This window comes from Pelobates fuscus, chromosome 3 (assembly GCF_036172605.1).
Source record: "Pelobates fuscus isolate aPelFus1 chromosome 3, aPelFus1.pri, whole genome shotgun sequence".
Taxonomy (NCBI): domain Eukaryota; kingdom Metazoa; phylum Chordata; class Amphibia; order Anura; family Pelobatidae; genus Pelobates; species Pelobates fuscus.
Window position 1 is genome coordinate 114,635,903 of NC_086319.1, and position 13,307 is coordinate 114,649,209.

The 13,307-nt window shown below is 38.5% G+C and overlaps 1 protein-coding gene across 1 annotated transcript in view; it reads right to left on the bottom strand.

The window, feature by feature from the left end:
• Positions 1-214: 214 nt before the first annotated feature.
• TGFBI (transforming growth factor beta induced) overlaps positions 215-13,307 on the bottom strand; it is an 86,220-nt gene continuing 73,127 nt past the window's right edge. Inside the window, exons 15-17 of the mRNA XM_063447432.1 lie at positions 2,376-2,434; positions 1,768-1,792; positions 215-549 (exon numbers count right to left, since the gene is read on the bottom strand). Of these exons, the coding sequence (XP_063303502.1) occupies positions 512-549; positions 1,768-1,792; positions 2,376-2,434 (122 nt within the window). The 3' untranslated portion in view covers positions 215-511. The remainder of the gene's footprint in view (positions 550-1,767; positions 1,793-2,375; positions 2,435-13,307) is intronic.

A 13,307-nucleotide genomic window follows, 5' to 3' on the forward strand; every position in this document is an offset into this window, starting at 1 on the left:
GCAATCCCAGTACAATAATCCAAGAAGAAGAAGCTTGAAAAAGACCTTTCCGGTCGAAACGTTGCGTTGCATTCTGTCATAATAAATCTGTTGGAGTGCCTGTGAGTTTTTTTTTTTTTTTCTTCTTGGTTTAAAAGTCTCAATGGCACAAATACAGTACATAAACAAATAAAATCACACGTTAAAGCAATTGTGTACACATTTTCAGTCAAGGTTTCTTTTCTGAATTTTCAAAAAAATGTATGGACTGATTTCTTTTTTATTACAAGAAAGAAACATTTTATAGCTAACACACATGTGTATATATATTTTCTTAGTTCATTATGTGTATGTAGAAAAAAATATAGCAAGCAAAGGAGACAGTCAGATAGTCATGGTAGCTAGGTTTCTACATTTACATACAAATATTATTTTAATCCAAAATGATGGTATGTTGCATAGTGATATTTTTGGCTAAAAAGCTTAAAGATGCAGAAATGGTGATTGTATATTTTTAGTCAAAATTTGTTGATCACTGTTTTCTGGGTACTTGTTTGGATTGTCCGTGTGCTGAAAAACAGAGAAATACGTAGTAAAAACTTTTTCTAAAATATATACATTTAACAATTAAAAAAATTAAAAGAAATCTTTCAAGTGTTATTTAGTTTTTTTTCGCCTTAAATAAAACTTTTTTTTTTCTCTCTTGATATTTCTAAATGTCTTTCTGTTTGTACAGTACATTAATAGCACAAAATACACTATGGAGGAGATTTAAGTGTTGTTTTCTGAAATTATTGTGTAAAGTTAAAAATGTGGGACAATCACCATGGAAACCAGGGATGCAGCAGGCTTATTACTATTGGTGATACATCCCCTTTTGCATATTGGTACTACTTTTCATAACACAGCAATGTATACAATATATTACATGTTACTTAAATTGTAGAAAAACTTCACCACTAGATAATTCCAAAGAAATTATCCCGCCGGGCTTTGGGGGGAGGGAGGGGTTAAATGCTCACCTTTCTCTAGCTTCTCACAGTGAGAAGCGCGGAAGCACCTCTAGCGGCTGACAACGAGACAGTCACTAGAGGCTGGATTAACCCTAATGTAAACATAGCAGTTTCTCTGAAACTGCAATGTTTACAGCTGCAGGGTTAACCCTAGATGGACTTGGCACCCAGACCACTTTGTTGAGCTGAAGTGGTCTGTGTGCCTATAGTGGTCCTTTAATCGCTGTAATAAGTTATTGTAATGATGTTGCAAGAATTAAATAGATATGTACTATAATATCTGATTTGAGAATATGTACATCAGATGTAAATAAATTGAGAAAATAATGGATCTTTGACTTTGTTTTTGTCTCATCTGCTCAATTCCATTTTTTTTTCATTTTAATTTACTGTACTCCAGCTATACAACACAACAAAACTTGCCTGCTCTACTAACATTTGTAACTTTCTACCTCAGTTTTACAATGATCCCCATTCATATATAGGAAGGAAGAAAACTGGTTGAAGCTCTAAACCTCTGCTTCCTTAATTAATTTATTATTCATTCATTCATTCATATACTCAGTATTCCTCTTTATTGTGCATTTTAAGATATTAGTGATAAAACTTACATTGTAGTGCTCTTTTTTTTTAGGTAATGAAGTAATCAACGATATTTGAAGATAAATAGAAATGGATAAATACATGACATAAATCATACAACAATATATTTTTCTCAACACACTAAATTGTACAGAAAAAGCTAACTAATAAAACAATTATGGAATATTCTTACCTAAACGGGCGTTTCGTTGGTAGACCTAAAGGGAAACAAGGCACTTTTCGTTAAACTAGTTTCAATGGCAGATAAACAAAGCCATTATTTTAGGTGACAGATGGTGGTAAAGTGCTAAGTGTCATAGCAGGAGAAAGAATTTGTAAAACAAATATTATAAATGTCTACATTCTTGTTCTCGATAAAGAAGTAGACAATGTGTCAGATTACTACACTTTCTGTACACACTGGAGGTAAACAGTAGGACAATAAATGGAATGGCCTTTCCATTAGTGTTTTTTTACATTATGAACAAATCAGTCAATTTCCTTTAATTTGCACATTCTTTCACTATTGTTTACAACATTATAAACATGCAAGAGGTCTTTGCACTTTACTCTCCTCTTGTCATCACTACACATGCTTTGTGCTTAAATGAAAAGCTATTTACTGAACTAACAGCTACACGGTTGATTGTCCTCAGTCTTAACAGTACAGAGCTATACATCTGTCTTTCCTTGTGCTATTTCCTAAGGGCCTAAGCAATTATTTACACTGCTATATAAATACACTAGTGTCAATATATAGAAATTATTTAGGGGAAGGAATCATATGTCGTGCTTAATTACCTTGGCATATGCAGCTTCTTGTCTAAGATTTAATAAATCTCCTCGTTCTGGAGTTTTTGCTGAAAAGTAAATTGAAATAACATAATATGCATATGATAATTTAATATTAATATATATTTTTATTATTTTCAATCTTCTTACCCTGATTTTAAAACTCATTTAATCTATGTTCTACATATTTTAGCCACATCATGCTTGCATTGATTGTATGCATTTGCTGTACAATATATGTTAGCTCAGTAGAATCATATCTGAGTTATAAAGACACTACACAGATAAAAAAAAAAACAAAAAAAACATGACTGCATGTTTTAATATAACCTGCCAATTATTCAATGCTTTATTATAATTTATTGCACCTGGGTGTATTGTTTCTGTTGAGGGCTGGCTCTAAGTTAACACCTCTACTCATATGAATCATTAATACATATTTAATGGAATATTGATGCAGTCAATAAATATCAATTTACTGTATTGTACTAAGTTGATGATTACTGAAATTTTGCATTATGTTGAATTTATTGGCTTTTGGAATTATATATTTATATATTTGCAAGCATCCAACTATCCAAATTAACACTGAAGAAAACTGAAACGCTTTGTATTGTTATTGTTCTCAGTTAACATCCCCATCAAAATGATACATGTATATTAAAGGGACACTATAGTCATGAGAACAACTATGGCGTAATGTAGTGGTTCTGGTGTCAACAGCCTGTCCCTGCAAGGTTTTTATGGTAAACGCTGGCAGTGTTTGCATTACTGCCTAATAACAGCTCTAAAGGCAGCCACTCAGACAGCCACTAGCAGTGCTTCCTGGTTCAGTGCTGCACAGTGTGCAGCTCTGCATGGAGATGCTGAACACTCCCCATAGTGATGCATTGATACACAAATGTGCATGTGCAATAGCTCCCAATGCTTCCCTATGGGAAAACATTAAATTGGATGAGATTTTTAAAAAAAATATTATCTCAGTCACAGAGGGAACCAGGACCAGCACTACATGAGTAACAAAAGCACCATATCAGAGAGTCCATACAGCACCACACAGACACAATAGTGTCCTATTTGTATTCCTAAAACTATGATGTTCTTTTAATTAACAGGGTTATAATATAAAATAAAAAAGTATGATATACAGTATATTTATATGATGTATATATATATATATATATATATATATATATATATATATATATATATATATATATATATATATATATATATATATATATATAACCACCTGCCTTATATCATGCAGGTCCTCCTCCTGCTGTCAAAACAGCTCTGATGCATTGATACATCAGGCATCAAGACATTTGCAGCAGATAATTTAGGTCCTGCAAGGTGTGAGGTGGTGCATCCATGGATCAGATTTGTTGTTCCAGCATAACCCACAGATGCTCAATCTAAATGAGAGCTGGGGAATTTGGAGGCCAAGGCAACACCTTGAACTCTTTGTTATGTTGTTCAAACCATTTCTGAACAATGTTTGCAGTGTGGTAGGGTGGATTATTCTGCTGAAAGAGACCACTGCCATGAAGGAACACAACTGCTATGAAGGGGTGTACATGGTCTACATCAATTTCTAAGTAGGTGGTATGTGTCAATTTAACATCCCCATGAATGCCAATACCCTTGGTTTCCAAGTAGAACAGTGTCCATAGCATAACACTGCCTCCGCCAGCCTGCCTTCTTTCTATAGTTTATCCAGCTTCCCCAGGCACACACACCCGACAATTAGTGATGTACCGAACTGTTCGCCGGCGAATAGTTCCCGGCGAACATAGCATGTTCGCGTCCGCCACCGCGGGCGAACACATGCGGTGTTCGGTCCGCCCCCTATTCGTCATCATTGAGTAAACTTTGACCCTGTACCTCACAGTCAGCAGACACATTACAGCCAATCAGCAGCACACCCTCCCTAGCAGACCCTCCCACCTACTGGACAGCATCCATTTTAGATTAATTCGGAAGCTGCAACCATTTTATTATTTTTTTTCAATTTTTTTTTTTTTTTTAGTGCATATAAATGTTACAAGTAGATACTACCCCCAGACACTCTGTGTTACTGCAGATACTCCCTCCAGACACTCTGTGTTACTGCAGATACTCCCCCCAGACACTCTGTGTTACTGCAGATACTCCCTCCAGACACTGACACAGAGCAGAATAGGGACTGTTCCCCCTACATAGGGTCACTTGGCAGATATGGATTGACACCTATCCTAAGGATCCCTGATAAACACTGACACGGAGCCCTCCATGGGTGAAGATGGCTAAAAAAAATTTTGTGCTCGGGTTTTTTATTTTATTTTTAAGTTCGACGGGTATGATGGCTTTTTATTTGGCCTTTTTTGGGGCTAAAAAAATGAAGATTTTAGAAGAAGAAGACGTTGAATAGTAAGTTGAATTTTACTTTACAGGGTAGTAATTTTATTCCCCCTTCACTATTTTTTAGGGTGAGGGGGGTAGGTAGGGGCTTTTTTTATTTGGCTGTGTGACTAGGGGCTTGGGGACACACACTGCATACACTATACACACACTGCACACACTATACACACACTACACACAATATACACACACTATACACACACACTGTACACACTATACACACACTGTACACAATATGCACACACACACACTACACACACTGCATACACACACTACACACACTGCATACACACTGCACACACTATACACACTGCACACACTATACACACACTATACACACACTGCATACACTATACACACTCTACACACACTGCACACACTGCATGCACTATACACACACTGCACTAACTATACACACACTGCACACACTATACACACACTGCATACACTATACACACACTGCATACACACTATACACACACTGCATACACACTATACACACACTGCACACACTATACACACTATACACACACTACACACACTACACACACACACTGTACACACTATGCACACACTGCATACACTATGCACACACTATACACACACACTACATACACACTGCACACACTGCACACACTGCACACATTATAAACACACTACACACACTATACACACAATATACACACACTGCATACACTATGCACACACTATACACACACACTACACACACTGCATACGCACACTATACACACTCTATACACACACTGCACACACTATACACACTATACACACACACTATACACACTCACTATACACACAATATACACACACTGTACACACTATACACACTCACTATACACACAATATACACACACTTTACACACTATACACACACTGCATAAACATACATTTAAAAAAAATTGCAGCTGTTTTTTACATTTCAAAGTTGGGGAGTGGGGTGCCAAATAAAGGATCCGCCCCGGGTGCGAAATGCTCCAGGTACGCCCCTGTATAGAGGGGAGCCATGTTACTCTGTATATAGAGAGGAGCCATGTTTACACTGTATATAGAGGGGAGCCATGTTACTCTGTATATAGAGGGGAGCCATGTTACACTATATACAGTGGAAACATGGCTCCCTCTATATACAGAGTAACATGGCTCCCTCTATATACAGAGGGGAGCCATGTTTACACGGTATATAGAGGGAAGCCATGTTATTCTGTATATAGAGGGAGCCATGTTTACACGGTATATAGAGGGAAGCCATGTTACTCTGTATATAGAGGGGAGCCATGTTACACTGTATATAGAGGGAGCCATGTTACTCTGTATATAGAGGGAGCCATGTTTACACTGTATATAGAGGGGAGCCATGTTTACACTGTATATAGAGGGGAGCCATGTTTACACTGTATATAGAGGGAACCATGTTACACAGTATATAGAGAGGAGCCATGTTTACACTGTATATAGAGGGAGCCATGTTACTCTGTATATAGAGGGGAGCCATGTTACACTATATACAGTGGAAACATGGCTCCCTCTATATACAGAGTAACATGGCTCCCTCTATATACAGAGGGGAGCCATGTTTACACGGTATATAGAGGGAAGCCATGTTATTCTGTATATAGAGGGAGCCATGTTTACACGGTATATAGAGGGAAGCCATGTTACTCTGTATATAGAGGGGAGCCATGTTACACTGTATATAGAGGGAGCCATGTTGCTCTGTATATAGAGGGAGCCATGTTTACACTGTATATAGAGGGGAGCCATGTTTACACTGTATATAGAGGGAACCATGTTACACGGTATATAGAGAGGAGCCATGTTTACACTGTATATAGAGGGAGCCATGTTACTCTGTATATAGAGGGGAGCCGTGTTTAGACTGTATATAGAGGGGAGCCATGTTACTCTGTATATAGAGAGGAGCCATGTTTACACTGTATATAGAGGGGAGCCATGTTACTCTGTATATAGAGGGGAGCCATGTTACACTGTATATAGAGGGAGCCATGTTACTCTGTATATAGAGGGAGCCATGTTTACACTGTATATAGAGGGGAGCCATGTTTACACAGTATACAGAGGGAGCCATGTTACTCTGTATATAGAGGGAGCCATGTTTACTCTGTATATAGAGGACTGTTTGCGGTGCGTTAAACGGGGAGTTTGGTCTGTCACTGTGAAGCGGGCGTAACCCTTACACTACCTGATCGATACAACATCATACCTGATGTTTTAAAGCACGTTATTCCAAACAATTTAGGAATGTTAGGTGATTTCTGCCCTTTATGGATTAAAAGCAGACTCTGCATCAACTGTGTAATTTTCCATGGGAGTTTTGCCATGGATCCCCCTCCGGCATGCCACAGTCCAGGTGTTAGTCCCCTTGAAACAACTTTTCCATCACTTTTGTGGCCAGAAAGAGTCCCTGTTGGTTTTAAAATTCGCCTGCCCATTGAAGTCAATGGCGGTTCGCACGGTTCGCCGGTTCGCGAACATTTGAGGAAGTTCGCGTTCGCCGTTCGCGAACCGAAAATTTCGGGTTCGCGACAACACTACCGACAATCCACTTGATCTAATAGAAAATATGATTAATCAGACCAAGCAACTATCTTGCATTGCTCCATGGTCCTGTTCTGACACTCACGTTTCCATTGAAGGCACTTTGGTGGTGGACAGGGGTGATCATGGGCATTCTGACCTGCAGCTACATAGCCCCATAGGCAGCAAACTGTGTTGCAATGTGTGTTCTAACACCTTTCTGTCAGCATTAAGTTTTTCAGCAATTTGAGCTCCAGTAGCTCTTCAGTGTGATCGGGCCAGATGGGCTAACCTTCGCTCTACACTTGCATCAAAGAGCCTTGGGCACCCATGACCCTGGTTTGCCAGTTTTTCTTCTTTGCACAATTTTTACTAGGTACTAATCACTGCATATAGGAACACCCCGCAGGACTCTGACCAAGTCGCATAGCCATCACAGTCTATTAAAGTCACTCAGATTTTTTAGTTTGCCCATTTTTACAGCTTCCAACAAATGTAATTCAAGAATTGGCTGTTCACTTGCTGCATAATATATCACAAACTTTGACAGGTGTCATTGTAAGAACATAAGCAATGTTATTTACTTCACCTGTCAGTGATTTTAATGTTGTAGCTGATCAATGTGTGTATATATATATATATATATATATATATATATATATATATATATATATATATATATGCCATCTTCAGGTACGAAACATTGGCAATGCACATTTAAATGCAATCACAAATTAAAAGTTTGTTACGCACTTTCTTATATTGTCTTGTTACATAAACCATTCCACAGTGGTAATAACCAGACATTGTAAAAGTACAGGGAGTGCAGAATTATTAGGCAAATGAGTATTTTGACCACATCATCCTCTTTATGCATGTTGTCTTACTCCAAGCTGTATAGGCTCGAAAGCCTACTACCAATTAAGCATATTAGGTGATGTACATCTCTGTAATGAGAAGGGGTGTGGTCTAATGACATCAACACCCTATATCAGGTGTGCATAATTATTAGGCAACTTCCTTTCCTTTGGCAAAATGGGTCAAAAGAAGGACTTGACAGGCTCAGAAAAGTCAAAAATAGTGAGATATCTTGCAGAGGGATGCAGCACTCTTAAAATTGCAAAGCTTCTGAAGCGTGATCATCGAACAATCAAGCGTTTCATTCAAAATAGTCAACAGGGTCGCAAGAAGCGTGTGGAGAAACCAAGGCGCAAAATAACTGCCCATGAACTGAGAAAAGTCAAGCGTGCAGCTGCCAAGATGCCACTTGCCACCAGTTTGGTCATATTTCAGAGCTGCAACATCACTGGAGTGCCCAAAAGCACAAGGTGTGCAATACTCAGAGACATGGCCAAGGTAAGAAAGGCTGAAAGACGACCACCACTGAACAAGACACACAAGCTGAAACGTCAAGACTGGGCCAAGAAATATCTCAAGACTGATTTTTCTAAGGTTTTATGGACTGATGAAATGAGAGTGAGTCTTGATGGGCCAGATGGATGGATTGGTAAAGGGCAGAGAGCTCCAGTCCGACTCAGACGCCAGCAAGGTGGAGGTGGAGTACTGGTTTGGGCTGGTATCATCAAAGATGAGCTTGTGGGGCCTTTTCGGGTTGAGGATTGATTCAAGCTCAACTCCCAGTCCTACTGCCAGTTTCTGGAAGACACCTTCTTCAAGCAGTGGTACAGGAAGAAGTCTGCATCCTTCAAGAAAAACATGATTTTCATGCAGGACAATGCTCCATCACACACGTCCAAGTACTCCACAGCGTGGCTGGCAAGAAAGGGTATAAAAGAAGAAAATCTAATGACATGGCCTCCTTGTTCACCTGATCTGAACCCCATTGAGAACCTGTGGTCCATCATCAAATGTGAGATTTACAAGGAGGGAAAACAGTACACCTCTCTGAACAGTGTCTGGGAGGCTGTGGTTGCTGCTGCACGCAATGTTGATGGTGAACAGATCAAAACACTGACAGAATCCATGGATGGCAGGCTTTTGAGTGTCCTTGCAAAGAAAGGTGGCTATATTGGTCACTGATTTGTTTTTGTTTTGTTTTTGAATGTCAGAAATGTATATTTGTGAATGGTGAGATGTTATATTGGTTTCACTGGTAAAAATAAATAATTGAAATGGGTATATATTTGTTTTTTGTTAAGTTGCCTAATAATTATGCACAGTAATAGTCACCTGCACACACAGATATCCCCCTAAAATAGCTATAACTAAAAACAAACTAAAAACTACTTCCAAAAATATTCAGCTTTGATATTAATGAGTTTTTTGGGTTCATTGAGAACATGGTTGTTGTTCAATAATAAAATAAATCCTCAAAAATACAACTTGCCTAATAATTCTGCACTCCCTGTATAAAAGTATTATTTGGTGCAAAAACAGCTTGCTAAAATCTGGTGACAAACCAGTAGTTATTGTAAAATATATATTTTTTATATTTTCTTTATTTGTTGTATTCATAATACATCACTAAGCTAAATAAAATAAAGACTTGCTTAAACATAATTGATACAATACTAATGAACATAAGCACAAATAGAAATTACATGGAGATTTTAGATATTAAAGAAAAACTGTCATATTTTTAATGGGTAAATGTAATAATATGATGATTAAATAGTTTCTGTATATATTTATTTGTAATGCATATATATATGAAACAAGTTAGTTTCAGTGCATCATCTGAGTTCTTTAGTAGGTTGAACTTCTCATCTGGCCAAAAATCCTGGTACAGGTAATCATGAACTAATGAACATTCACAAATCCTGCAAGCATCTGTTTGAGACCTTAACATTCTGCATGGTCTTAGCAGATACATTTTGCTTCAAACCAAGAATCATTAAAATGGCTAACTACTCAGAGCGAGCATAGCCCAGGAGATGCACTAAAATGTTATAAAGGTTAGTATATTTATTACAAGATAATGTACAATTAGGTTTTGTTTTTTGTTTTATAAAAATGACTAATAATAGAAATTATAACAGTTATTTCCTGGCTAATCATGGCAGCATCACTTATGGGTAGATCCGCCCCAATCAGGAACAGGACAGGAAAAGGTTAAATTAATCTGGACCAGACTGGGGTATAAAAGGCCCCTTCTCCTTCTATCCCACAGTCTTTTTTTCCTGTCCTTTCAGGACAAACAGGATATTTTTTTTTTGGGCCACCTTCCCGTGTGTACCATGGGCTTCCAGATGAAGTTCAGCCTCTCTTCATCTGAAGAACTCAGTAAACAGCCTGCACAGACAAGACTAACTGAGTTTGGTACAGATTAGCATCTGTACTGCTTTGTGGGAGAAAGTGTAAATAGCCTTCTATATTAATGATGTGGGGTCGGCTCTTGCCTTAAAAATTCACCTTATGGCATCAAACCCACCCTGATCTGAGGTCAGAGATCTTGGAGAAGCCGGGGTAAGTCTTGGGACTTATTGTTGTTTATCTATATATATTCTTGACTATATGTTGTGATTCTATCTAAGAAGTACAAAGGACCTGTTTATTTCATAGTTTCATTCCTACCTGTACTGCTCTTCTTCTTCTGTGGGGAGATCCTCAGACTCTGCAGGAGTTTTCATCCGATGCTGGGCTCTTCTGTGCTCGGATATCCTGAGCAAGCGCAGTAGCGGCGGCGTCCGGCGGACAATCTGCGCATGCGCAAATTAGTTTCGCGCTTAAAGGTATATCGCGCCAAAAATTAAAACAATTTAAATTCAATCGGTTTTGATGTTAACTACTTACCTGTTCACCAGTTATCAAGAAGGGCTGCCTTTTGCTTCCAGAGTCTGTCTTGAAGGTAATTATTTTATTAACTTTGCTTTTTTCTTTTATTTTTCACTCAAAGTTTTCAGAGTTAAATGTAGTAATTATTATTCTATATGGCTTCTCCCTCTGCCTCAAGATCTCGCTCTAGAAGACATAGGTGAACCTCCTATTTCTTTTTCATAATAATTATTTTAAAGGGGGGAAAAGAGTGCCATGACAGGCCTATAATATATTATATATTGGCCTCTGTTTCAGCCCAGAAAGATCTCAAGAGAATTCTCCCAGAAAATAAAGAGAAAAATCTAATAGATGTACAAACTGTAACCAAGTGGCTCCTCCTGGGAAAAAATGTGTGCAGAGCTTGCCTGGCGGAAGCAGCAAGTGAATGGGAAAAGAAAAGTTCTCCACAGGCTGATTTAAAAAAATGGATATCAGAAACGATTGCAGAAGGCTTCAGATCTACAGATAGAATGACTACTTCTAAACGTCCTAGAGTGGAAAGTTATGTAGAATCTGAGGAAGATTCTGACTTAATGGAAGAATTTTCAGAGGAAGAAGATGATGATAATGCCTCAAAATCCCTGGACTCCAGGGCTGTGGATAAATTGGTTTCTCTTATCAGAGAAACCTTAAGAATCCCTGAAGAGAGTATGGAAAGAAAGGAGTCTGACAGATATTTTGAAGATCTGAAGTCTAACAGACCCACATTTCCGGTTCACACTGCTATTAAGGAGGTCATCCATTAAGAATGGAATAGACCAGAGAGAAAAGCTACTTTAAAGAGTAAGACTCCCAGATTATATCCTTATGCGCATGAGGACTGCAAATCGTGGATTTCTGTTCCTAAGATTGACGCAGCAGTCATCCATATGGCAAAAAGAACTACTCTTTCCATAGACTCCATGGCATATTTGAGAGAGCCAATGGAAAAGCGATTGGACGCCAACCTCATTAAGGCATACCTGGCTCTGGGATCAGCATTACATCCAGCTATTGCCCTAACCACTTTATCCAGAGTTCTTAAAATCTGGATTGAAAATCTAGAAGAGGATATTACTAGAGGAGTCTGTAGAGAACACCTGATGGACGGCCTTAAAGATTTAAAGCTAGCCACAGAATTTTGCTCTGAAGCTTCCCTGGATGTTACCAAGATGGTAGCAAAAAGTATGGCGCTGTCTGTAGCCTCTCAGAGAGCATTATGGCTTCACTTTTGGGGTGCAGATTAAGCCTCTAAAGCTTCTCTTTGTGCTCTCCCTTTTCAAGGTGACCTGCTTTTTGGTAAAATCCTAGAAGATGCAATTCATAAAGCAGCCGATGGGAGAAAGGCTTTTCTTCCACAAGGGAAAAGAAGATTTAGTGCATCTTACTGGAAGGATAAAAAATTCAGAGACCGATCCTTTCGAGATAGCAGAGCATATAGACCAGGAAGAGAATATTCAAGAAATTCTAACTGGAGAAGCTATCAGACAACTAAATCAAAACCTGTTAGAGGAAGAACGTTTGCTGGCCCAGCCAGATGTTATAGGAGGCAGAATCGCTTCTTTTATCTGGTTTGGGCCAAAAGTATTCAAGATACTTGGGTTCTTTCTATCCTTATGCAAGGATACCAGATAGAATTCAACGAATTCCCTTCTCAAAATACATTCATTCGTTCAAGAGTTGCAAAAGGAAGAAAAGAAGTCGCACTGAACAACATTATTTCCCAACTACTGCAGAACCAGGTTATAGAGAAAGTTCCTTACAAAGAGCGTTACAGCGGCCACTATTCTACTATATTTCTGGCTCCAAAACCCCAGGGAAAATGGTGTCTAATTCTGGATCTAAAAGGTTTGAATACAAAATTGAAAACAGGAACATTCAAGATGGAGTCTATTACTACAATCCAGCCAAATATAAAGCCCGGGTACTGGATGACATCTATCGATCTCAAAGACGCCTACTATCAAATACCTATTCACGGCTATCATCGCCGGTTCCTGAGGTTCTGGATTTCGGCGAATCACTACCAGTTCAAGGTACTTCCCTTCGGCTTAAGTTTGGCCCCCAGAATGTTCTCGAAGATTCTCATTTCCCTTGTGTCCTTTATAAGGACAAAGAACATCAAGCTTTATCATTATCTGGACGATTTTCTGATCATAGGTCCGTCCAGTCAAATAGTGAATCTCCACACAAGAATGACCATCAAATACCTTCAAGAAAATGGTT